Source organism: Eutrema salsugineum, unplaced genomic scaffold (genome assembly GCF_000478725.1).
Source record: "Eutrema salsugineum unplaced genomic scaffold, Eutsalg1_0 scaffold_9, whole genome shotgun sequence".
Lineage (NCBI taxonomy): Eukaryota > Viridiplantae > Streptophyta > Magnoliopsida > Brassicales > Brassicaceae > Eutrema > Eutrema salsugineum.
The window spans coordinates 2,632,592-2,656,978 of NW_006256342.1; the positions used below are offsets into that span (position 1 = coordinate 2,632,592).

Consider the following 24,387-nt stretch of genomic DNA (forward strand, 5'->3'; position numbering starts at 1 on the left):
ATTGATTTTAAAATAAAAGAAATCTATATTAAAAATATTTTTTTTACTTTAAAATAAAATACTGTAAATATATTCTATTTTTCTTTTATTTATTAATATATTCTATCGTAAATAATACAATTTAACTCCACTTGTTTTATGGTTTACAAAACTTTTATACCTTATAATAAAACATATAAAATAAATATTTATTCAATAAATAAAATTTATTATATCAATAAAAAATAATTGATATAATATTTTTTTTTAAAATAAACATCTTGTTATATCATAATATTTAGAAAATAATGTTATAACATCTAGTATGCGGATATAATATTTTTTAGAAAATAAACATTTTGTTATAACATTTATTTTTAGAAAATAAACACTAAACATTTATTCATTAAGCTCTCGGGTGAATTCATGAAGTCAACCACAAACTTCTCCATGACATCTATGTCGTAATCCATCTTTGGTCTATCAGAATAACCAAGACCGGACCAATCTACAATAGTTGCTCGCCAGTTGACATCCCCATCGCGTTGCACAATGTCTTTAGCCACAGAGCTCTCCTCTACGGTGCTAACATCGGATATTGTTGGTATCATGAGGATGTTCTTAGCTGATTCACACTTCTCCCTCTCATGCTCCTCATAGTATATACCGATCGAGTTTCCATTGAAGTTCCACTGCCAATTGCTTTTCCGAAAGCAGAACAGATCAATACATTAAAGCCCAGAATCTGAAGATTATGAAATAAAGAGCTTAAGTTTCTATTAATCATTGATCCCACTTTCATCGATTGCTACATTAAAAAAACAGTATGAAGCAAACACAAAAAAGGTCAATTGATAGGCCATTCTATTACTCACCTTAGCTTGGACTGGAGATTTGTTATCGATGGCAATGGAGGGCTTGTCCACAAAAAACACAAAAGCTCTCACCAGAACAGGTTTAAAAAATTTTGGACTAAGCAAAGAGAAATAGTCTGCCAATTTTGTAAAAAGAGGGTACCAAAGGTGGTGATGATATGGAGAATGAAGCTGAAGTAGCCATGACAGCAAAAGAATGTAAAAATTTGGAAGGTAGAGACATTTTAGAACCAGAACCACCAAACGTCCTAACTTTTCTCGTCAAAAGTTGGAAAAATCTGTCAGAAATTTTCAATAACAGTCCAAAAATATTTCGCATATTACGTTCTAGCCTAGGTGAAATGAAAATTTTCAAAATAACCCACAACCTCAAGATAATGTTAACCACAAATGAAGACCCTTGTAGAAACTTCTAAAACTTTGTGTTGGCTGTAAAAAGTCTCTAGTGATGAGGTTGCTAGTGGAAGCTTAGATAATAAAGTGGTTTATAGTTTGAGACTTTTCTGCTCAGAACTGTTACCAATAGTCACGACATGAGCAAGAACCGTCCTTGAATGAATGAAAGCGATTCCTGTCTCTGACCAAAATTTCTACTCCATAAACTCTCGACGTCAGCTTCATAACAGCGTGACAATCTCTACAAATTCTCAGATTCTTCACTATCCTGATATTTGCTCCTTTAGACAATCTAGCTAGAGCAAATGCAAGAGCAAGCTTCTCACTGTGTTTACTCACTTGATCCTCCTTTTCTTCTTCTTCTATATCATATAAAGCATTTGCAACTTCCGGGGCATACCCAGATTCATCTTTAAGCCTCAAGATTACTTCCTTTAGCTTCTCGTGGGCCTCTACATTGATTCCCTTCTTTTTCTCGCCTGCAGTGAACTTATACATGGCTTTCCCAACTTCAACCATGCTCCAACCAGTTATCTTCTTGATCTTATGGACAATCATTGACTTTCTGATAGAAGCAACATCCTTCCATTTACCTACAGTAGCATAAACATTCGACAAAAGAACAAGATCCCCCGAGTTATTTGGGTCAAGCTCATTAAGCCTTTGTTTTACTTGCTCGGCTAATTCGGTATTCCCATGACTACTGCAGGCCCCAAGAAGAGTCCGCCACACTATGGCAGTTGGTGAAATTGGCATTTGGCATATGAAATTGTAAGCCTTTTTGAGTTTTCCAGATCGGCCATATAAATCAACCATACAACCATAGTGTTCAATCTCTGGTTCTATGTGGTAAACTCTCTTCATCTTTGAAAAGTAATATTCACCTTCTTTAATCAGTCCACCATGACTGCAAGCATACAAAAGCGAAATGAAAGCTATCCCGTCTGGCCTAACACCAGATTGAGTCATTTCATTGAAGAATCTAATAGCTTCTTCTCCGTGACCATGCATTGCTAAGCCAGCAATCATTGATGTCCAAGATACAATACTTCTCTTCTCTGGCATACCTTCAAATACTAACTTAGCCATTGCGACATTACCACACCTAGAATACATATCAATAAGCGCATTTCTTACCGAAATTATCCAACAATACCCTGTTTTTTCTAAAAACCCGTGTAATGTCTTCCCAAACTCAAATGCCCCGGATTGCGAACATGCAGAGAGAACTCCGGTCAGGCTTACTTCATTTGGTCTCATCTCTGCTCGTCTCAACTCCTTGAAATACGAGAAAGCCTCATTGAAACTTCCATTATGAGCAAACCCAACGATCATAGTACTCCAAGAGACATCATCCTTCAGAGGCATTTCCGAGAACACACGTTTAGCACTCTCAAGCTCCCCTGCTTTAGTGTACCCAGCAAGCATCACGTTCCATGACATGTGATCCCTCACCAACATCTTATCAAAGATTTCTTTGGCTGCCGCAACATCGTTCCCCCTGAAACAAGCCGTGACAACAGCGTTCCACGCAACCAAATTCGGCTGACGCATTTCATTGAACACCTTGCGAGCAAACTCCACACACCTGCATTCACCGTACAAGCTGATCAAGGTAGTGGCAACGAACAAATGCGAATCGAGTCCATGCTTCAAAGCTTGACAATGCATCTGAAATCCGGTCCTCAGAGATTGGAAACTCGCCGCAGCCTTGACGACGAACGCAAAGGAGAAGCTATCTGGAAAGACGAGACCTTTCCTCATCATCTCAACAAACGCCGCGACGGAATTGTGCGGTTCGTGGGATTCAGAGTAGCCTCGGATGAGAGCGTTGAACATGAAGGCATCAGGATGAGGAAAACAGAGCAAGAGACGGCGAGCGTAAGGTAGAGCGTCGGGAATAGAGATTGCACATTGTAGGATTAGTTTTCCGGTGAAGTAAGAATTCGTATCGACGCCAGATTTGATAAAGGAGGCATGGATTTGGATAAGGCCTCTTAAGTTCTTGCAGCTTGTGAGGAGAGTGTGGCAATGGTGAGAGTGAATTGCGATAGACATCGTCCTAAGGCAAAACAACAAGAAACAGTGTATACTCGAAAGTAATCACAATGTTCCATGTATGTGTATATATATATATATTAGGTGTATATATATATGCTCATGAACCCTAACAAAACCCTATGAACACAATTTATATAGAAAAATACAGAACATTCGAATATAGATACAAAACTCAAAAAAAAAATGAAAAGGATGATGAATGAGAAATGTGAAATCGATAAAAAAGACAGTGAAGATTGATTTTGCGACAACTTGTCAATTAAAACTCCATAAAAAATCATGACAACATGGTAAATTTTCGATACGGTCGATCCTTGTCTGAAATCTTCCAAGCAAATGACGCATCTCCTCCTCGATCCGTTGGAATGAGAAAAGCATGATCCGTTGGAATGAGAAAAGCATGTGCTGGTTTTTTTTTGTTAGTTTCGTGTTCGAATATAAATGATATTTTAGTAAATTTAAAAACAGTATATAATTTAAAATAAATGATTCCTTGCAAATTTCTAATTTTTTATTTTATTAAAAAATTTGTGCTTAAGTTGTTGTTATATTAATAGAATTAGATGCATCTAAAAGGCCTGAATTTTTCGGAAAGAATAACCCATTCCGTTCTATACCTATCCCGAAATTCTCGAACTTTTCGGGAAAGAAAAATTGTAATTTCCTATTTGGGTTTGAAAATAATATTTAAATGGATAAGGGAAAGGATACAAACCGGAATAAGATTACCCGAACTTTCCGTTAGGTTTATATAAAGTAAAATTTTAGAGATTTCGGTTAATTGAATTTTTTTTAATAATAAATAATAATTTTTCTAATTTATTAACAAATAATATTTTTTTTTAAAACAAAAATTGATTTTAGTCTAATTATTTTAATTATTCGAAATTTTTCCCGTCCCTTTCCTGTTATTTTCCTATCCCTTTTCTGATTATATTTTATTTTGAGATTGTATGGGTAGTATGTTTTGATTTCCGAATTTCCTATTCCCGTCCCATACCCGTAAATTCCCCTTCCGTTATTTTATGGGAATACTTTGAGTACTATATTCAAATTCCCGACATTCTCATCTTTTACCCGTCAATTAGACATTCTCATCTTTTACCCGTCAATTCAAATTCCCAAAAAATTCAGGCCTAATCTTAATAGATATTTATCGTATACTATAAACCTTATCGTATACTATAAAACTTGCTCAAAAAATCAGTTGTCCACTTGAAATATTAACTAAAAAATACTCTTTACACCTGTGTTCAAAATATGGGCCGCAAAGACGATTAGAAGCACAATTACAGGTCCAACTGGAGTGGAGGGCATTCAGAATTCGAAATGGGCCGAAAATTAGGATGGATAATTCATATAATTACAGGACTGATCTTCTTTTTTATTTTTTCAGGGCAACTATTACCGAAATTATCAAGACTCTTGTTTATAGTGCAGCTTCCCCTTCTCAATTATCCAAGTTTGTCGATGTGGGACAAACTAAAATACAAACTTTTAAAAAACCCGAAATCCTTTGCCCACACTCGCACTTCAACATCAGCATAAACATCATCAGGAACTAGAGCTTTAGCAGCAAGTGAGAAACGAGGAGGAGGAGCCAAATCCTCTCTCTTTCTTTGGAATAAGGATTTCTGAATCTCTTTCTTTCGAGGTGAAAAAGGGAGTCAAGTGAAAATGGTCGCGGACAAGAGCAAGAAGGCGAAAACTGAGGAGAAAGTCGAAGAGGAAAACGTGGAGCAAATCGACGGCGAGCTTGTTTTCTCAATTGAGAAGCTTCAGGAGATTCAAGACGACCTCGAGAAGGTGAAAAAGATTCCTTTTTTCTCATCTCCGGATTTTCCCTTTCTTTACCGGTGTTCTTGTGCTCTGTATCGTGTTTAAGTTGAAAGGATTCCAATTCTGATTTCTGTAGCTGGGTAATGATGATGTTTCTGTTGCTGGCTATGCATGGTGCTAGTATATAGCTTTCTTGAATTTCACATGAAAGTTGGTCTTTTTTTTTCTTACTGCTATAGTGATAATAGTGTATTAGTACAATTCAATTTGAAATCATATTCTGAGATTTCTGCATATTTAACTCATTCATGTGATAGCTCGCTGCTATTAGCTTCTACAAGTTCTGTTATCACGAAATGAGAAGTCAAAGCTCATGCAAATTCATAGTACCAAGTCTCTAATTACAGTTAGAATTGGCATTAACTATATACAACGTTTGTTTGTTTGTTTGTTTTTTTCTCTTTCTGCTCACTGGTATGTTATGTTGGTTCTAGATTAATGAAAAGGCAAGCGATGAGGTCTTGGAAGTGGAGCAGAAATATAACGAGATACGAAAACCTGTCTATGACAAGCGTAATGAAGTTATCAAATCGATTCCAGACTTTTGGATAACTGCTGTAAGTGATATTATTCTAGTTATTTTTTATCACTGTGTAAAACATCTTCTTTCTAATTGACTTTCCACATTATTTGCAGTTTTTGAGTCATCCTGCATTAGGTGAACTCTTGACAGAAGAAGACCAAAAGGTTTGAGTTATCCTTCGACATGCTTTCAAGTTTAGAGTGTAGATTTCTTTTTGATGGATGCAGATCTATATACTATCCTTTGTATATAGAGATAACTATCCCATTGGCCTTTCACAGTTTCTGTACTGTTACATCCCTTTTACCTCTTGATTTGATTTCTCTGCTTTTACAGATTTTTAAGTACTTGAGCTCTCTGGATGTGGAGGACGCAAAAGACGTTAAATCTGGATACTCGATAACTTTTGTAAGTTTCTTTGTCCACCTGATTCTATTATCTAAAAAGATCAGGTGTGGTTACTTGGTATTGTTTATTTACTTGTTACTTGGGCATCAATCACAGCACTTCAATCCCAACCCATTTTTTGAGGATGCGAAACTTACTAAGACGTTTACCTTCCTCGAAGAAGGAACAACGAAGATCACAGCAACTCCTATCAAATGGAAGGAGGGCAAGGTATATACATCTTTTTACTTGTGGAACATAATAAGTGTCTTACTCTATTTGTCTCGTATTGGGATTATTATAGTTAATGATGTTTCTCAATTATGAAGGGCTTGCCAAATGGAGTGAACCATGATGATAAGAAAGGAAACAAACGTACACTACCAGAGGAGAGGTTTAGTTTTTTAAGCCCATTAAGAGATTTTTTGCAATCACCATAGACTTGATTGTGAAATACTTGTGGTCATGGATATATGACGCACTTAAGTTATAAAGTCTTTCTTCATTAGTAATTGCATACGACTAACGCCTTTCCACTGTGCTATCTCTTCAGCTTCTTTACTTGGTTTACTGATGCTCAGCATAAGGAAGATGCTGGGGATGAGATTCATGATGAGGTACATGCTCCTCTACTCTCTGACCTGTTATAAGTTAAACACCATGTTTATTGTCTGCCCAGTTTGAACTCGGAAACATCTCCTCTTGTTCCAGGTTGCTGATATTATCAAGGAAGATTTGTGGTCCAACCCTCTCACCTACTTCAACAATGTAAACAACTTATCATTTCACTTTCAATCATATTACTTTTCTGTTGAATAAAAAAGGTGCTCAAAGAAATAAAAGTTATTAAAAAAAAAAATGATCCTTGAAAAAATAAAGGTTTTTTTTCTCGTACAATCCATGTTACCAAAAATAATATGTTACATTTGAAAGTTCCCACATCGGCTGGCCACATGGAGGAAGGTAACTAAAGTATCTATAAACACTCACACTTGCTCGCTTTTATCTCGACAACTAGTTGGCTTCCCAAATTGCTTGATTAACAGAATTAAATTAATAATATAATTGGGTTTAATCTGTATTTGGTAACCGATTAGTTTGACATTTGGTCCAACTCGCGGCAGAGCCTCACCACTCACCGCCTATGCGCCTGCGTTTTTGAACACGGGCTTGTATTATTGGTCTTCGAAAAGTCACGAAGTTAATTTATAGTCTAGTCTGTCGATTAGATAGCTCAATTAACTGATGATGAATTGTCTAGCCAACGAGAGTTTAAACTTGTTAAAGATCTCGCCTTCTTCTGCTTGGAGACTACTATCTACGGTTACCAATTTTCGAAATCCTTCATTAATTTCCGGCAAAGACTGTAGTTCTTTGGCTCCTTTTAACCCTTTTCACTTCTTCAATGATCAAACAAATTCTAGGTTTTGCACGCTCAGAACAACCAGAATTTTGCAAGCGCATTTGCTTAGACGATATCTTTTGCCATTTAATGTTTTCCTTACTAAATCTTTGCTTAATTGGTTCTCGATTTCGGGTTCCATGGGTGACGCAGCTAAGCTGTTCGACACAATTCCTCAACCAGATGTTGTTTCTTGTAATATCATGATCTCTGGCTACAAACAGAATCAATTGTTTGAAGAATCATGTAGATTTTTCTCTAAGATGCATTTCTTGGGTTTTCAGGCCAATGCAATAAGTTATGGTTCTGTACTTTCGGCTTGTAGTATCCTTGAGGTTCCTCTGTTCTGTGAGCTGATATGTTGTCATACGATAAAGATGGGTTTTTTTTTGTCTGAAGTTGTCAATCAGCTTTAATCGACGCATTCTCAAAAAGTCTTAGATTTCAGGATGCTTATAAGGTTTTCCGTGATACTTTATCTGCTAATGTGTATTGTTGGAACGCTATCATCACGGGGGCACTCAGAATTCAAGATTATGGTGCTGTTTTTGATCTTTTCTATGAAATGTGTGGTGGCTCTCAAAAACCTGATAGTTATACATTTTCCAGTGTTTTGGCTGCTTGTGCTTCACTTGGGAATCTTAGGTTTGGAAAAGCGGTTCAAGCCCAGGTGATCAAATGCGGAGCGGAAGATGTATTTGTTTCTACTGCAATTGTCGACTTGTATGCCAAATGTGGGCATATGGCTGAAGCTAGGGAAGTGTTCTCCCGTATCCCCAACCCTAGTGTTGTCTCTTGGACAGTAATGTTATCTGGTTGCACAAAGAGTAATGATGCTTTCTCTGCTCTTGAAATATTCAAGGAAATGATACGTTCAAGTGTTGAAATCAATAGCCGTACTGTAACCAGTGTAATTTCTGCTTGTGGTAGACCTTCAATGGTCTATGAAGCAAGCCAGGTCCATGCTTGGGTCTTAAAGAGTGGTTTCTATCTTGATTCTTCAGTGGCTGCCTCCTTGATTAGTATGTACTCAAAGAGTGGTGATATTCATCTCTCTGAACTGGTTTTTGAGGATATGAGTGATGTTCAGAGGCCCAATATCGCAAATGTAATGATATCTTCACTCTCACAAAGTAAGAAGTCTGGTAGAGCAACAAGACTTTTTATTAGACTGCTTATGGAGGGTGGGAGACCCGATGAGTTTAGTATATGCAGTTTGTTGAGCGTATTAGATAGTTTAAACTTAGGAAAGCAGATTCATAGTTACACCCTTAAAAGTGGGTTGGTCCTTGATCTCACTGTTGGAAGTTCTCTTTTCACAATGTACTCCAAATGTGGTAATTTGGAAGAATCTTTTAGTTTATTCCAGGAAATATCTGTTAAAGACAATGCTTGCTGGGCGTCCATGATTTCTGGTTACAGTGAGTACGGTTATCTAAGAGAAGCTATTGAACTATTCAGTGAGATGTTGGCTGATGGGACTAATCCTGATGAAAGTACTCTAGCTGCTCTTCTAACTGTGTGTGCATCTCTTCATTCTCTGCCAAGAGGTAAAGAAATACATGGGTACTCGTTAAGATTTGGAATTAACAAAGGGATGCTCCTTGGTTCTGCACTAGTAAACATGTATTCAAAGTGTGGCTCATTAAAGTTGGCTAGACAAGTATATGATAGGCTTCCTGAAATGGATCCAATTTCATGTTCATCATTAATTTCAGGATATTCACAACACGGGTTAATCCAGGATGGCTTCTTCGTATTTCGTGATATGGTAATATCTGGCTTTACCATCGACTCTTTTGAAGTTTCATCCATTCTTAAAGTCGCTGCTATCTCAGACGAATCATCTCTGGGAGCTCAAGTACATGGCTACATCACAAAAAGTGGATTGTGCACGGAGCCTTCTGTAGGAAGTTCACTACTGACAATGTACTCGAAATTTGGAAGCATTGAGGACTGCTGTAAAACATTTATCCAGATCAGTAGCCCAGATTTAATCGCATGGACAGCGCTGATTACAAGTTATGCTCAACATGGGAAGGCCACTGAAGCGTTGCAAGTGTACAATCTTATGAAGGAAAAAGGATTCAAGCCTGATAAAGTGACTTTTGTAGGAGTTTTGTCCGCTTGTAGTCATGGTGGTTTGGTTGAAGAAGGTTATTCTCATCTAAACTCGATGGTACAAGACTATTGTATCGAACCTGAGAACCGCCATTATGCCTGCATGGTCGATGCTCTTGGGAGGTCAGGAAGACTTAGAGAAGCTGAGAGTTTTATCAACAATATGCCTATTAAAGCGGACGCCTTGGTCTGGGGAACATTACTTGCTGCTTGCAGAGTTCATGAGGATGTTGAACTCGGGAAGCTAGCTGCAAAAAAAGCTATAGAGCTAGAGCCATCAGACGTTGGAGCGTATGTTTCACTCTCAAACATTCTTGCAGAGGTTGGTGTGTGGGAAGAAGTAGAGGAAACTCGAAATCTGATGAAAGGAACATGTGCACAGAAGGAAACTGGATGGAGTTCTGTCTGATGTTTAAACTTTGGGTATGCATTTACAAGCTGCAAGGTTCATTTTTGTCAGTGTTTGGGAAAATACAGAATGTTCAGACATAGTTGCAGAAGTCCTAACAATTAGACCTAATGTTTTTATAAATATGGTTTGTTGCACACTTCAATCCATTTGTATGTTGCTCATTTGGGTTTTAATGAAAGTTGGCCGACAAAAAACAAAGATGCAGAAGTCCTGCTCCAAGTTATGACAAATCACTGAAGAAGGAACAATTGAAAGCAATTGGAGATTGAAGCTGAAATTGATTGCGTTGTAAGGGACAGTCTTTCTTTTGAATGATCATGGGTTCTTGGACAGTTCTTAGAACAATTTCATTCTCGTTCAAGGTTATTTATCTTTTTTTTTTGGGTGTAAAAGCTTGTAGTTAGCCCGAATCGAGTCTTTTCCAATGAAATTTGTCCAATGTTCCAACATTTTCTCGTTAAAGGTTATTATTATTATTGTGAGTAGATATCTCTTTAGATCATTCCAAAAAAAATAGTTCATGATTTTCATAATCTTGGGCTGCACGTCCAGGATAATTCATTATTAAACTCGTGGCTCTGATCCTTCCATCGATATTGAAGATAAGGTGATAGTTATGAGAGAAAAAAAAAACAAATCAAAAATGTTGAATGCCATGTGGAATTTTCAAACTTCAAATTCAAAATTTTGAACGAAAGAACAAGACAGTAAGATCCAAAGTAGACACTCTCGTCTTAAAACTCTATAAAGAGTAAATAATGAAGCACAAATCATAATCCCAAGAAGATTTGGGTAAGAGAAAGTAAAAAAAAAACAAGAAAAAAAAGAGAACAAAGTTTTGAATGAATGAAGGAAGAGAAGAGTAAAATGACACTACATGGGATGCGGGAAAGCACACACTCGAAAATAGTCTAAATTTCCCTTAAACTCAAGGGTATACCCTACAACTACATTGAAGAAGATCTAAAGAACAAGTCCGAATCGCTGATTCAACTCAACCCGGTTCACAAGAAGATTCCTCTCCTTGTCCATGATGGTAAACCAGTCGCTGAATCACAAGTGATTATTGAATACATCGATGAAACGTGGAAGAACTCTCATTGCCTCTTGCCAGAAGATCCTTATGAAAGGGCCTAGGTCCGGTTTTGGGTTAACTACATCATCCAACATGTGTTTTCCCGGATCTCTCATCAGAAAATCTTATACACTGATATGGTTATTAAAGGAATGATTGTTTCTTGTTGCAGGTGTATGAGGTCTTTGGTCGTATTCTGTTCCAAGAGGGTGAAGCTCTAGCAAAGTCTGTACAAGAGGCTCAAGAGAGACTCAGAGTTCTTGAAGAGGGACTCAAGAAACATTTCCCAAACAAAATAACCAGAGAGAATGATGATGTTGGGCTTTTGGAGATCATCATCTTCACTTCTTTTGGAGCCCACAAAGTTTATCATGAAGCTCTCGGTGTAGAGATAATTGATCCAATGGATACTCTGACTTTATACAACTGAATAGAGCGCCTGCAAGAGCTGAATGTGATGAAAGAATGCGAAGTGCCTCGTGATAGGTTGGTGACTTCAATCCAGAACTATAGACAAGAGCATCTCCAGAAGGCTGCAAATGCGTAAAGAGATTAAAATGTTGGTCAATGATTTTAATGTCTCAGAGGATAAGAATTTTAAAAGTTCGATTATTGTTTGACAGTAAAAAATAATTCCTTGAGACAGTTATTTATGAACTTATGGCAGCTACTAATGTATGATAATAAAACTAAATAAACCATTTGTGGTATCTCCATGTTTTCAATAGCCACTTGATACACTTTGTTGTTATACCTTTGACATAAATAAGTTGAGAATTGTGATGATAACATTTTTGATCAAGATGTGACTTGTTCACTGTAGGATTTACTTCATATAGATTGTAATTAACTCATCACACCTAACCAAAAGAATGTTTCCATAATATATACACGGCCCTTCTTCACAGCAGAGTAAGGCTTCTTTCACTCTGGTGCCAACAAATTCTGATTGGATGTGAAGTTAAAAACGATTTCGCCTGCGTTCAATTCTATCTTGAAGCATCACCATCAAGGAAAAATTCAAAGCAGAGAACTTCTTTTCAGTCTTTTCAGGCGTTGACGGCATCACTTTATAGCTGTGAAACCCTTCGTTTTTGTGTGTCTTAGGTGAAAGCTCACAGGGTGGGGGGGGGGAGGGGAGAGGGGGGAACTTAGCTACTCAGATACTCATCAACAAACTCAACCTATTCATTAAACAACCCGAGCAGAGGTAAGCCACTCCATCAGATTTAGATAGCTACAACTGTTAATCCCTTTTTCTTGCGTAGCCTTTTATCTCTAAGGCCATCAAAAAGAAGTTCGTAAGCATAATATGTAATACAGCTCTTTTTCAACAGATCCTCCAATACAAGCTTAGGAGCAGCCACCTCTTTTTTGTCAAAATCAAAAATGGTGCTCATAACCTCAGGGACCAGTCCTTTCTGGACCATCCGATGGATTATACCAGCAGCCTCATAAACTTTATCCTCCACACAAAGACTGTTTATTACACGTCCAAGTGTTGTGAGCGATGGAATAAACCCATTTTCCATCATCTTCAGTAGAAACTTGCACCCCAAATCGACATTTCCCGTTTTACAAAAACCATCAACCATAAGCCTGTATGTGTATCCATCAGGAACTAGGCAACGATCAACCATCTCTTGGAAAAGCGTTTCTGCCATGCTAACATTTAACTTCTCCGTGAAAGCATGAATGATGATATTATATGTTGCCGTTGAACTTGATACCTTATAAATCTCTTCCATCTTCCTAAATAACGTGTATGCTCCATCTAAGTCTCCGTTTTTGCAGAACCCGTCGATCAACGTTCCAAACGTAACCGCATCTGGATTCACACTCTTGATTTTCATTTCCTCCAGCAACCCCAATGCTTCATCTAGTTTTCGGTATCTGCATAGACTCTCCAAAAGTATATTAAAGGTGAATAAGTTAGGAGCACAACCTTTGTCCACCATCGTTTTGTATGTTTCCATTACATCTTCATATTTTGACGTTTTGCAGAGACCATTCAACAAAGAGTTGTAAGTGTACACGTCCGGATCAACGCCATTGTCCAACATAACATCTAAGATTTTAAGCGCGTTTTCCATTTTTAACTGTGTAGAATAACCATGAATCAAAATGTTGAAAGTAAAAATGTCAGGAAAGTAGCCTTTGGAGGTCATGACTTTAACAAGACCATCAGCATCAGAAACACATCCCATCTTGCATAATCCTTTTACCAGTATGTTAAAAGTCTGTACCTCAGGAATCAAACCCTTTTCAGACATCTCACTCGCCAACTGAGCAGCCTCCAGAATCAAACCCTGCTTAGACAACCCATTGATCAGTGTGTTGTAAAGAATCACGTTAGGCTTTATTCCTTTCCCTAATGCCTCATTGAATAAGGCTAAAGCACGGTTTGTTTCACCGTCGTGACACAATCCCTCAATTACGGAGCGATATGTAAACTCATCAGGTGCAAACCCATTGAAAACGGCATTGCCTAAAATCTTTTCTGCAAGTTGCACCATTCCACCTTTGCAATATCCAGCTATTAATGTGTTATACGTAAAATTATTAGGCTCAAGTCCTTCATTCACCATTTTGCCTAAGTAAACTTCCGCCTCCTGAAACTTAGAATTCTTACATAAGCCACATATTAGATTGTTATACGTGACAACATCAGGTTTTGGGCCCTGCTCTATGAGACAACGTACCATAAGGACAGCAGCATCAAGCTCACCATTCTGACAAAGCCCTAGAATGAAAAAATTGTAAGTAAACAGATTCGGTAAAACGCCTCTCTTGATAACTTTGTCAAGTAGCTTTTCACACTCCTTGACATCTCCTTTCTTGCAAAGAACATGTAGAAGCTTGTTAAACGTACTAAGGCAAAGAGAAACACCTGATCTAAGCATTTTCCCAAACAACTCATACGCTTCTGCCTTAAGATTCTCCTCGTAAAACCCACCAACCACAGTACAATACGCAACCACATTCATCTCACAGCCTTGAGAAGACATATTGTTAAGAAGCCTCAAAGCAGCATGAGGCCGACTCGTCTTGCAAAACGACTTCATCCTAATAGTAAACGAGTACACATCAGGAGTGATTCCCCTGTCTCGCATCCTCATATACACCTTGTGAGCTTGATCAAAGTGTCCACTATCGACCAATATACTCATAATAGCATTATAAGAGAAAACCGTGGGCTCACAATCATAAAAATCCATCCTTTCAAACACATTCACAGCTTCTTGAACTTTCCCTTTCCTACCATAATTCTTCATCGCCCCGACATAAACCCCTTCAAGCTTATGGTTGCCAACATTCTGCCGCATTTCCACCAAAACTTGTTCCATGGCCTCGAATTTTCCATGAAGGCCAAGCTTTTCAATCACACTGCGGTAAGTGGATAAAGTATGCTTGAAACCGTCTTCTTGTTTCATCGAAATGAACATTTCTAGAGCTTTCATAGGATCCCTCTGACATTTAATAACCGCGGTCACATGTCTCGGAAGCAGAGAAGGACCCATTAGCAGAATCGCCACCTAATGAAGATAACTTCAAATCCCTATAATCCGGAAACCTTCATATGCTATTTCGTTACGACTAATAAGGCCCTATTACAGACCCTACTGGAGTGAATTGCACACAGAATTTGATATGGGCCGACAACTTGGATGGATAATTTTTAATTGCGGAGCAGATCAAGACTCTTATTTATAATGCAGCTTCCCCTTCTCAATTATCCAAGTTTGCGATGTGGGACAATCTAAAAAACAAACTTTTAAAAAACCCTAAGTCCTTTGCCCACACTCGCACTTCAACACCAGCATAAACATCATCCGGAACTAGGGCTTTAGCAGCAAGTGAGAAACGAGGAGGAGGAGCCAAATCCTCTCTCTTTCTTTGGAATTAGGATTTCTGAATCTCTTTCTTTCGAAGTGAAACAGGGAGTCAAGTGAAAATGGTCGCGGACAAGAGCAAGAAGGCGAAAACTGATGAGAAAGTCGAAGAGGAAAACGTGGAGCAAATCGACGGCGAGCTTGTTATCTCAATCGAGAAGCTTCAGGAGATTCAAGACGACCTCGAGAAGGTGAAAAAGATTCCTTTTTTCTCATCTCCGGATTTTCCCTTTCTTTACCGGTGTTCTTGTGCTCTGTATCGTGTTTAAGTTGAATGGATTCCATTCTGATTTCTGTTGCTGGCTATGCATGGTGCTAGTATATAGCTTTCTTGAATTTCACATGAAAGTTGGTCTTTTTTTTTCTTACTGCTATAGTGATAATAGTGTATTAGTACAATTCAATTTGAAATCATATTCTGAGATTTCTGCATATTTAACTCATTCATGTGATAGCTCGCTGCTATTAGCTTCTACAAGTTCTGTTATCACGAAATGAGAAGTCAAAGCTCATGCAAATTCATAGTACCAAGTCTCTAATTACAGTTAGAATTGGCATTAACTATATACAACGTTTGTTTGTTTGTTTGTTTTTTTCTCTTTCTGCTCACTGGTATGTTATGTTGGTTCTAGATTAATGAAAAGGCAAGCGATGAGGTCTTGGAAGTGGAGCAGAAATATAACGAGATACGAAAACCTGTCTATGACAAGCGTAATGAAGTTATCAAATCGATTCCAGACTTTTGGATAACTGCTGTAAGTGATATTATTCTAGTTATTTTTTATCACTGTGTAAAACATCTTCTTTCTAATTGACTTTCCACATTATTTGCAGTTTTTGAGTCATCCTGCATTAGGTGAACTCTTGACAGAAGAAGACCAAAAGGTTTGAGTTATCCTTCGACATGCTTTCAAGTTTAGAGTGTAGATTTCTTTTTGATGGATGCAGATCTATATACTATCCTTTGTATATAGAGATAACTATCCCATTGGCCTTTCACAGTTTCTGTACTGTTACATCCCTTTTACCTCTTGATTTGATTTCTCTGCTTTTACAGATTTTTAAGTACTTGAGCTCTCTGGATGTGGAGGACGCAAAAGACGTTAAATCTGGATACTCGATAACTTTTGTAAGTTTCTTTGTCCACCTGATTCTATTATCTAAAAAGATCAGGTGTGGTTACTTGGTATTGTTTATTTACTTGTTACTTGGGCATCAATCACAGCACTTCAATCCCAACCCATTTTTTGAGGATGCGAAACTTACTAAGACGTTTACCTTCCTCGAAGAAGGAACAACGAAGATCACAGCAACTCCTATCAAATGGAAGGAGGGCAAGGTATATACATCTTTTTACTTGTGGAACATAATAAGTGTCTTACTCTATTTGTCTCGTATTGGGATTATTATAGTTAATGATGTTTCTCAATTATGAAGGGCTTGCCAAATGGAGTGAACCATGATGATAAGAAAGGAAACAAACGTACACTACCAGAGGAGAGGTATAGTTTTTTAAGCCCATTAAGAGATTTTTTGCAATCACCATAGACTTAATTGTGAAATACTTGTGGTCATGGATATATGACGCACTTAAGTTATAAAGTCTTTCTTCATTAGTAATTGCATACGACTAACGCCTTTCCACTGTGCTATCTCTTCAGCTTCTTTACTTGGTTTACTGATGCTCAGCATAAGGAAGATGCTGGGGATGAGATTCATGATGAGGTACATGCTCCTCTACTCTCTGACCTGTTATAAGTTAAACACCATGTTTATTGTCTGCCCAGTTTGAACTCGGAAACATCTCCTCTTGTTCCAGGTTGCTGATATTATCAAGGAAGATTTGTGGTCCAACCCTCTCACCTACTTCAACAATGTAAACAACTTATCATTTCACTTTCAGTCATATTACTTTTCTGTTGAATAAAAAAGGTGCTCAAAGGTTTTGTTGATGTACTATCTAGGAGGCTGATGAAGAGGATTTTGATGGAGATGAAGATGGCGACGAAGAGGTAAAACAATCATCTCATTGCTCTTCAAAATACATTTGATTGGTTGATTGTTATGTGTCGCATGGTTTGTTCCTATACTCTGTCTTTTAATTCTCTAAAATATCTTTGAAAATCATAATCACTTCAGGGAAAAGAAGAAGACTCCGAAGAAGACGAAGAGGACGAAGAGGAAGATGGCGAGGAATGATGGGAGCCCAAGATAACACATTGCTGGCTTGCTTCTATAACAGATGTGTAAAGTTTGTGTTATGAGGTTCTCAATTTTAGCAATGATGAGACGCAGCTTTCTACTTTGAAATATTTAGTTTATCTACCTTAATAGCTACATTTTGTCTGTATGAACCATTTCGGCCATGTCCCAAAATCATTTAATCGCTACATCTCTTCTTTTCAATGAGAATCTTTCTATCTTATCATGAAACCACTTTTATTTTCCATATACATAAGCTACATTTTATTTTGTAACACAGTTTCAGCCATGTCGTACCGTGCCTCTTCGTTTTAAGACAACATAGCTAAATCTTCATTTCCCTAATGAGAGTCATCATGGTCTTATATATATGTCTGATTATTTATCTATTTCAATCACAAGTTATAAGGTATAACTCTTGTGGCAGCTCTCGGCGAAGCTAGAGCCTGCACTGGAGTCTTCATGCTACAAAGTAGCCCAGGATTCTCGCTCATGTCAATTCTCTCCCCAGGAACAGGGGAGCTCCAAGAGAAGCATTGCAACAAGTTCCCCATCACCAATGCCATCAAGTTCATGCTGAGCTGTGCAGCTGGACAAACCCGTCTTCCCGATCCAAACGGAAGAACTCTAAAGTCTCGACCTTTGACATCGGTTTCCTCCTGGAGAAACCTCTCTGGTCTAAACTCTTCCGGGTCTCTCCAGTTTACTGGATCTCTCCCAATCTCCTTCACGTGGACATAAACCGTGGCTCCTTTAGGAACCTTATACCCACCTAACCAAACCGTTTCGCTTGCTTTATGCGGAAGCATTAGTGGTGTTGAAGGGTGAAGCCTCAAAGCTTCTTTAACCACGCACTGCAGATAATGGAGCTTCGGTATATCTGATTCACTCATCAACCGTTCGGATCCAACCACTGAATCAAGCTCCTGTTGCGCTTTCTCTTGCACGTCAGGGCATTTGATCATCTCTGCCATGGCCCATTCGATGACAACCGCTGTTGTGTCTGATCCTGCGGTTAACATGTTCCATATCAATCCATGGACCGTCTCTTCACTCAGCTCTTTCTTCTCTTTCAACACCAACAGGTTCCGAACGAAACCATTATGATCCTCTACCGCTACGTCCTCTTCCTCCATTATAGCTCCTCTAAACCACTTTGTTCTCCGTTCCTTGTGCGCCAAGAACTCCTTGTCGCTGATGAACCATGACGATAACCATTTGAGCCACCAGACGTGATCGAAGAACGTCCCTGAACCACTGAGAAGGTGTTCTTTTTCGACAATCGATTTAAACTCTTTGCCTTCCTCTGACTCGAACTCTTTACCGATCATTAATCTTGAGATTGTGTTCAAAACAACCTTAGCTACATACTTCCTCACAACTAGCGGTTTTCGCGTCTGATCATTGCTTGAATCGATCATCAAGTCTTTGAGAATAGACTCAACCATTGATCTTACTTCCATCTCTCTCAACGACCTGAAATTCTCAATGCTCTTCAAAGAGAAAAGCTCGAGTGTGCAGAGTTTCCTTAGTTTCACATAATGTGGACTGTAATCGGACCAAACAAGATCGTTGCCGGACTGAGTCATCCTTGCGATGCGTTGTCGGTTAGACAACTGATGGTCTTTGTCTCTCAAGACTTGTCTGGCTAAATCAGAGCTCGAGACGACGACAATGAGTTGTGTGCCCATCCACACCGATATGATTGGACCATAAGTCTTTGACCACTCGATGAAAGAATGAGTCCAATGTGGTTTCATTTGATGAAGGTTTCCGATCAGAAACCGTGGCTTTGGTCCCGGAGGTATGTTGGATCTCCACCACCTTTGATATAGCATGATGGTGGCGATGATGATACTGACTAGAGAAATTACATATAGAACCATTTTTGCTTTCGATGAGTGAAAGAAAAATATACAAGTTTTGATGGATTATAACATCTACCTCACAGTCAGTGAAGATTTATACACAAATTGTAACACATTATATAAAGCAAAGTTTTTTATATATATCAGAAGTTATATTGTTAGCATATTTACTTTGGTTAGGATATTTGCTTACGTTTGTTTTGAAAAGTAACACACAAAATGGATATGCGCATGAACATGCCGTGATTTGGTCCTTTTGTACTCTCACACTTATTGCATTTTCTGTTTGCTTTAAAATTAATAATCTATGGATATTTTAGAATTTTTTTTGTTAGAAATTTATTAATTGGTAATTTGTTAGAGTTCGATTGTTGTAAAAAAATTACATTTCTCATCAACGAATCGATTTTTGTGTGTGTGCTGTTAACAAATTCATACACATTATGCTGCATTTGAATTTGAATATCTAAACTAGTACAAAATTACTTTGATTTACGTCAAAAAAATGTTGAAAAAACAATATTTCAGAATTATTATGGACTGACAAATAAAAATTAATGAAAGTAATTCGTGAAATCGAATGCAAACATTAGATGGAAAAGAACAAAACAAATCACGCCGAGCACAGCTTCACGATAAGTGTGTCAATGGCGACAGTGATGATGGATTGAGAAAGTTCCAGGGGAATGAGGAAATGAACAAAAGTAGAAATGGCGACAGCGACGACATCTGCAATTAGGGCACCGAATTGGAGAGTAGCTGTGTTATTATGGACCATCTCTCTCACTATTTTCTACTCTCTCTTCCAAATGGGTCTTCGAAATTCACCTTCCACTTCTTCTTCTTCAGGTAAAGTCATCACTTTTAGTTCTTAAATATCGTCCATTTATCACTGGATTTTCCTTCTATTGTATCCAATGGAAATACCTTTTATACTCTCAGAGTTCGATGATGTTTTGATTTTTTTTTAATCCACGATCTGATTAATTAGCTATTCTATAATCTGATGAGCTGACTCGTGATATTTTGTTTATGAATCTGGGTTTTGTTAAATGGGATCGATGTTGACTTGCTAACAGAAGGAATTCACCAACACGAGTGTAATTAAGATTTGCGTAAAGTACTAGTTTTTATTTATATATTTGCAGAGAAATGTCTCTGTTTCTGTAGTCAAGATTTTGAATTGCATTGGATCTTCTGCCGAAACTGATGTTTGATTGTTTAGGGATCAAAGAAGTACTTAAAATCATCATTCTTCATTTGTTTATTCTAAGCTTAAGGAACAGTCAACATGTTTTATTTACTGATTAAAAAGCAAGTGTCTTATCTGATATGTTTCTAGAAACTTCTTAGCCACCGTGTTCATTGGCTCAAATGCAGAACACGCCAGAGGGAATATCTGATGCAAAAGGCTAATGCTTGATTTCGTATCTAATACCTTTGTTATGGTGTTTTGTTTATCATCTCTATTGAATTCTAGTGCCTCTTTTATGTGTTTTGTTAATCATATTATCTCTTTTAAGTTTCTATCTGCAGCTGTATCAAGATTATTGTATCTGGAGTAGATATAGTTATTATTCTTAGCAATAATAAATCTTTGTATGTTTCAGATCCTTTTCTCACTTACGCCGAGCAAAGCTCAAGGTTGTATGATAAAATGGAACGGGATCTACAGGAAAAGGGACCAGTGTTTCTCAAACAAGGTGAAACGTCTCAGTCACTGTCACTTTCAGATCTCTTCAAAGTGAACGATGGAAAGATACAACCTGTCCTCAAGGTATCTGTTGCTATTGTTCGAATTAATGCAACTGGCTTGTATTGTGAAGTCAAATAATTTATGCTTGTGATAGCTAGATACCATATATGGCTCTATAAAATACTCAGTTTGTTCATATATAGGTTGCAAATCCCCCCGTGCGAGCTAATGTATTACATCTCAGCACAAAGTACTCTACCCCAGTCTCGTGAGTGTGTAACTTGCCCCATTCTCAATGCATATTTATCCTGTATAATTTAGAATTCAAATGTTTACTGCTAAAAGGTGCCTTCCATGTCTATATATTGCAGGAGCGCCGTAAAAAATGTGTTCAGTCCTTACTTCAAAAATAGTAAGTGAGCCGTTATGTTTCTGTTCAAATGCTTGAACATTGTTTTAAAAACTAAGTTTCAGATATAGATTTCAATATGCATATGTGTGTATATGAGTGGAAGCATAAATGCGGTTAATTGTATTTTCTTCTTCTTACTTTGTTTTGTCTTTTTTAGCAATCTGGTTTCAGGACTCTAAGCTGTACCATTTCAGCATGTTTCATGCATCGCATCACATTGTCTCTGTTCCAGCTACCGAAGATGAGGTCTTTTTAACTAGTCACTAGTCTTCTTGCCAATCCACCGGAACAACTTTAATCTTGTGAAGATCCTGGCCTCTGAGTTTCTCTTTGATGTGATCAGGTTGAAGCAGAAGCAGCTGCTGTCAGAGCAGTTGCTAATGAACTTTGCCCTTTGGAGATAATATTGGATAGAATTCTTTTAACCTCTACGGGTGTTCTCCTTGGATGCTGGAAGGTACTTCTTGTTGCTTTCACTTCGATTCAACAAATACGAGTCAGATCTCTAGTTTTGTATCCATTATACCACTTTAGTAATTTCATTCTCCAAGACAAGAATCGATGATTCAGATATCTAAGATTGAAGCTTGTTTCATCTTTCACTAGGTTAAATCTGGAGATGATCCCATAACTATCCGCTCAAAACTGAGATATGTGCTTCCACGAGCACCAGAGAAGCAACTTGTAAGATCTATTCATAAACTGTATATAACTCTCATGAACACGAACAACCAATGTGCTTATATGTCGGATGCTTGATTTTGTTGGTCTTTCAGTATGATGCTGCAATTCTTCATACATCATTAGCAAGGCTTCTTGGTCCTCCAATATCTCCTACTGAGGCAAGCTTCACTTATGCTTCTGTTTTTTTTTTTCTAGAGAAACTCGAAATACAATGTTGCAGAATATTCTTGACTTAATGACCGTTTCTTACCTAGCAGGCTGGTTCTGACGACCATCTCCAGCTTCTCCATGAGTTAGTCGCAAAACTAAACAACCAAATCCGAGGATTCAAGGTAAAGTTCATTAAAACTTGGAACGAAACTAGAGTTTTCTTGACCATAGTAAATGTAAACAAAAATTTTCTTAAAAAACGAAAAAAAAAAACGTTTGTATTTGATACAGGCAGTCGTATCAGAGCTGTGGTATGTAGAAGAGTATGATCTTTTAGCGCTCGCATTGAGTGGAAGAATGAAGGTTCGATCTTTCCCTTTCGGCTGCTCCGCAAAGGGATAATATTTTACCGGATTCGGTTTTACTTTTTTCGAGCAATAAAGCTATCTTCTTTTATATCAAAACCCTTTATGTCATCGACATCATGTATATATATTCTCTAACTTCTCTCAAATTGCTTTCATATCTTATTTAGTCAAGCAAAATATCGTATACAAGTCAAGCCAAAAGTTCTTTGAACTTCTTTTTTTTTTTTTTGGTAAGGAGTTCTTTGAACTTCTTACATGCGTCAAAACGCTACTTATTCGATGTACATTTTATTTTTGTGTGAATAATTCATTAATACAAAAGATTTGTTTTCCCTTTTTGCCAAATTTCCAAATACAGTACTTTCGATAGCCTTTCTTTACCTCCCAAAGAAAAAGATTCCTACTTTAGATATCTAATTTCCTTTTTTCTTTTTGGCAACAGTTTCGTAAAAGCTTGTCGTGATTATTCCTGAAAGGATACTAATGGTAGCTTTTCCATTCATCTCGTTTTCACGCTTTTCCCACCATTAAAAAGTTAAAAACTTTCAGCAAGTCTACCACACAATTTATTCGCTCTCTCTCTCTCTCTCTCTCTCTGTCTATCTATCTTCAGTGACTAGTGTTTTTATTTTAGTGGAGGAAGAATCAGATTCAGAGTCAAATCAAGCTTGAGGATGGGATCTGGAGCTGGAAATTTCGTCAAGGTTCTTTTGAGGAACTTCGATGTCCTTGCTGGGTAATGTTAAATTTTATTCAATTCTAATCAAATCGATCTTCTCAAGTTGCTTCCTTTTACCGAGTAGCTTCTGATATATTCTGCTCAATCCATCATAGTCTAGGGTTTAATTTCTATTTTTGACCTAACCCTTGCTGATTAATTCCGATTTCGCTGTGGAGTTTCTCTTAAAGTTGATTGATTCCTTTAAATTGTTAGATCTTTTGGAATGCATAGATTTTTTTATAAAAAAGTATGGTTTTTTTTTTCAACTTACGCGTGTAACTAATTGCAATCTCTGGTGGTGAAATTTTTGCAGGCCTCTTGTGAGTCTCGTTTATCCACTGTAAGTGAATCCATAATTTATGATTTTGTAGAGCAAAAGCTTAACTTCATCTTAGTAGAGTTCTTTTGAGAATTTTCACCATTGAGCTTTGATTTAATGGTTTCTCCTTATTTTGATTGTTTCAATGGGTAGACATGCCTCAGTCAGAGCAATTGAAACTCAATCACACGCTGATGACAAACAATGGCTCACATATTGGGTCCTTTATTCCTTACTTACACTCTTCGAGCTCACATTCGCCAAACTCATCGAGTGGTAAGATGATTGAAACACCATCATTAGCCCAAAAAGCAAAGTGAATCCAATTTTTTTTGTTTTTCTTTAGCTGACATTGTTGTTGTAATGATCAGGTTACCTATATGGTCATACGCGAAGCTGATCTTGACTTGCTGGCTTGTGATTCCGTACTTTAGCGGCGCTGCTTATGTCTATGAGCATTTTGTGAGACCTGTGTTTGTTAACCCACAAAGCATTAACATTTGGTATGTGCCAAAGAAGATGGATATCTTCAGAAAGCCAGACGATGTGTTAACAGCTGCTGAGAAATACATTGCAGAGAATGGACCTGACGCTTTCGAGAAAATCTTAAGCCGGGTATGCTTCTCCTAATCCTAGTCTCTTCTCACTCCAAAATGTCATTGTTCTTTACTTACTTTTCTCTTTTTCAATCAGGCCGATAAATCAAGAAGATATAAGCAACATGAGCCAATGTATGGTGACTGGTGAGGAGTATCAGTACTAAGGGACCTTGAAAAGCTTTTATAAATATTTAGAATGTGTGAAGCAAGTTCATGTCTTTGATGTTGTTTGTTTTGCTCCTTTTTTTCTTTGGATCTCTGTCGTGTAAAAAAAGTTGATTATTAAATGAAGAAACTTTATGCTCGAATTGGAGGCGTAGAATATTTTTTTTTTCTTGCTTTGTTTTCTTTTCTCTATGCGCTTTTCAAGCTTTCAACAAAGTGTACTAATCAAGTCTTGTTATT

General features: G+C 37.5%; 10 protein-coding genes across 11 annotated transcripts; 6 read left to right on the plus strand and 4 right to left on the minus strand.

The window, feature by feature from the left end:
• Positions 1–332: 332 nt before the first annotated feature.
• LOC18008919 lies at positions 333–1,209 on the minus strand. Its single transcript, XM_024156587.1, is given in 3 exon segments — positions 333–684; positions 853–959; positions 961–1,209. Coding segments are annotated over 3 exon segments (648 nt in total). The 5' UTR covers positions 1,174–1,209; the 3' UTR covers positions 333–356.
• LOC18009089 (pentatricopeptide repeat-containing protein At1g74630) lies at positions 1,209–4,698 on the minus strand. Its single transcript, XM_006390344.2, has 2 exons — positions 4,559–4,698; positions 1,209–3,312 (listed from the first exon to the last, which is right to left on the minus strand). The coding sequence occupies exon 2, from the start codon at positions 3,306–3,308 to the stop codon at positions 1,371–1,373; it is 1,938 nt and encodes a 645-aa protein (XP_006390406.1). The 5' UTR covers positions 3,309–3,312; positions 4,559–4,698; the 3' UTR covers positions 1,209–1,370.
• A 129-nt stretch (positions 4,699–4,827) lies between these two features.
• On the plus strand, positions 4,828–6,895 carry LOC18008845 (NAP1-related protein 1). Its single transcript, XM_006390345.2, has 8 exons — positions 4,828–5,117; positions 5,585–5,707; positions 5,787–5,837; positions 6,010–6,081; positions 6,178–6,291; positions 6,390–6,454; positions 6,614–6,677; positions 6,772–6,895. Exons 1-8 carry the CDS (start codon positions 4,989–4,991, stop codon positions 6,877–6,879), a joined length of 726 nt encoding a protein of 241 aa, XP_006390407.2. The 5' UTR covers positions 4,828–4,988; the 3' UTR covers positions 6,880–6,895.
• Positions 6,896–7,205: 310 nt separating this feature from the next.
• Positions 7,206–10,370, plus strand: LOC18008922 (pentatricopeptide repeat-containing protein At1g74600, chloroplastic). The gene is given in 2 exon segments (XM_024152558.1): positions 7,206–7,864; positions 7,867–10,370. Coding segments are annotated over 2 exon segments (2,685 nt in total). The 5' UTR covers positions 7,206–7,305; the 3' UTR covers positions 9,993–10,370.
• Positions 10,371–10,826: 456 nt separating this feature from the next.
• On the plus strand, positions 10,827–11,772 carry LOC18008996 (glutathione S-transferase U10). Its single transcript, XM_024156716.1, is given in 2 exon segments — positions 10,827–11,165; positions 11,243–11,772. Coding segments are annotated over 2 exon segments (699 nt in total). The 5' UTR covers positions 10,827–10,841; the 3' UTR covers positions 11,618–11,772.
• A 449-nt stretch (positions 11,773–12,221) lies between these two features.
• Positions 12,222–14,722, minus strand: LOC18008319 (putative pentatricopeptide repeat-containing protein At1g74580). Of its 2 annotated transcripts, XM_024156711.1 has the most exons (2): positions 13,773–14,722; positions 12,222–13,688 (listed from the first exon to the last, which is right to left on the minus strand). In XM_024156711.1, the coding sequence occupies exons 1-2, from the start codon at positions 14,589–14,591 to the stop codon at positions 12,300–12,302; spliced, it is 2,208 nt and encodes a 735-aa protein (XP_024012479.1). In that variant the 5' UTR covers positions 14,592–14,722; the 3' UTR covers positions 12,222–12,299. The 2 variants fall into 2 exon arrangements, with proteins under 2 accessions (XP_024012479.1, XP_006390410.1); XM_006390348.2 differs by having other exon boundaries at positions 12,222–14,722.
• An 87-nt stretch (positions 14,723–14,809) lies between these two features.
• LOC18008853 (NAP1-related protein 1) lies at positions 14,810–17,392 on the plus strand. Its single transcript, XM_006390349.2, has 10 exons — positions 14,810–15,154; positions 15,596–15,718; positions 15,798–15,848; positions 16,021–16,092; positions 16,189–16,302; positions 16,401–16,465; positions 16,625–16,688; positions 16,783–16,839; positions 16,928–16,975; positions 17,103–17,392. Exons 1-10 carry the CDS (start codon positions 15,026–15,028, stop codon positions 17,160–17,162), a joined length of 783 nt encoding a protein of 260 aa, XP_006390411.1. The 5' UTR covers positions 14,810–15,025; the 3' UTR covers positions 17,163–17,392.
• Positions 17,393–17,515: 123 nt separating this feature from the next.
• Positions 17,516–19,051, minus strand: LOC18008265 (cytochrome P450 98A8). The gene has a single exon (XM_006390350.2). The coding sequence runs from the start codon at positions 19,049–19,051 to the stop codon at positions 17,561–17,563; it is 1,491 nt and encodes a 496-aa protein (XP_006390412.1). The 3' UTR covers positions 17,516–17,560.
• Positions 19,052–19,611: 560 nt separating this feature from the next.
• LOC18008397 lies at positions 19,612–22,489 on the plus strand. Its single transcript, XM_006390351.2, has 10 exons — positions 19,612–19,882; positions 20,644–20,810; positions 20,933–20,997; positions 21,101–21,141; positions 21,299–21,387; positions 21,485–21,598; positions 21,748–21,825; positions 21,918–21,983; positions 22,083–22,157; positions 22,267–22,489. Exons 1-10 carry the CDS (start codon positions 19,744–19,746, stop codon positions 22,375–22,377), a joined length of 945 nt encoding a protein of 314 aa, XP_006390413.1. The 5' UTR covers positions 19,612–19,743; the 3' UTR covers positions 22,378–22,489.
• Positions 22,490–22,882: 393 nt separating this feature from the next.
• Positions 22,883–24,290, plus strand: LOC18008720 (HVA22-like protein a). The gene is made up of 5 exons (XM_006390352.2): positions 22,883–23,079; positions 23,378–23,404; positions 23,537–23,659; positions 23,755–23,998; positions 24,077–24,290. The coding sequence occupies exons 1-5, from the start codon at positions 23,018–23,020 to the stop codon at positions 24,128–24,130; spliced, it is 510 nt and encodes a 169-aa protein (XP_006390414.1). The 5' UTR covers positions 22,883–23,017; the 3' UTR covers positions 24,131–24,290.
• Positions 24,291–24,387: the final 97 nt, after the last annotated feature.

Coding starts and splice junctions, on each gene's coding strand:
- LOC18008720 (XM_006390352.2), top strand. CDS start 23,018: ATGGGATCTGGAGCTGGAAATTTCGTCAAGGTTCTTTTGAGGAACTTC. Junction 23,080..23,377: donor AACTTCGATGTCCTTGCTGG/GTAATGTTAAAT, acceptor AAATTTTTGCAG/GCCTCTTGTGAGTCTCGTTT. Junction 23,660..23,754: donor TTCGCCAAACTCATCGAGTG/GTAAGATGATTG, acceptor TGTAATGATCAG/GTTACCTATATGGTCATACG.
- LOC18008397 (XM_006390351.2), top strand. CDS start 19,744: ATGGCGACAGCGACGACATCTGCAATTAGGGCACCGAATTGGAGAGTA. Junction 20,811..20,932: donor AGATACAACCTGTCCTCAAG/GTATCTGTTGCT, acceptor GTTCATATATAG/GTTGCAAATCCCCCCGTGCG. Junction 21,142..21,298: donor CAGTCCTTACTTCAAAAATA/GTAAGTGAGCCG, acceptor TGTCTTTTTTAG/CAATCTGGTTTCAGGACTCT.
- LOC18008845 (XM_006390345.2), top strand. CDS start 4,989: ATGGTCGCGGACAAGAGCAAGAAGGCGAAAACTGAGGAGAAAGTCGAA. Junction 5,118..5,584: donor TTCAAGACGACCTCGAGAAG/GTGAAAAAGATT, acceptor TGTTGGTTCTAG/ATTAATGAAAAGGCAAGCGA. Junction 6,292..6,389: donor TCAAATGGAAGGAGGGCAAG/GTATATACATCT, acceptor TCAATTATGAAG/GGCTTGCCAAATGGAGTGAA.
- LOC18009089 (XM_006390344.2), bottom strand. CDS start 3,308: ATGTCTATCGCAATTCACTCTCACCATTGCCACACTCTCCTCACAAGC.
- LOC18008319 (XM_006390348.2), bottom strand. CDS start 14,591: ATGGGTCCTTCTCTGCTTCCGAGACATGTGACCGCGGTTATTAAATGT.
- LOC18008853 (XM_006390349.2), top strand. CDS start 15,026: ATGGTCGCGGACAAGAGCAAGAAGGCGAAAACTGATGAGAAAGTCGAA. Junction 15,719..15,797: donor CAGACTTTTGGATAACTGCT/GTAAGTGATATT, acceptor CATTATTTGCAG/TTTTTGAGTCATCCTGCATT. Junction 15,849..16,020: donor TGACAGAAGAAGACCAAAAG/GTTTGAGTTATC, acceptor CTGCTTTTACAG/ATTTTTAAGTACTTGAGCTC.
- LOC18008265 (XM_006390350.2), bottom strand. CDS start 19,051: ATGGTTCTATATGTAATTTCTCTAGTCAGTATCATCATCGCCACCATC.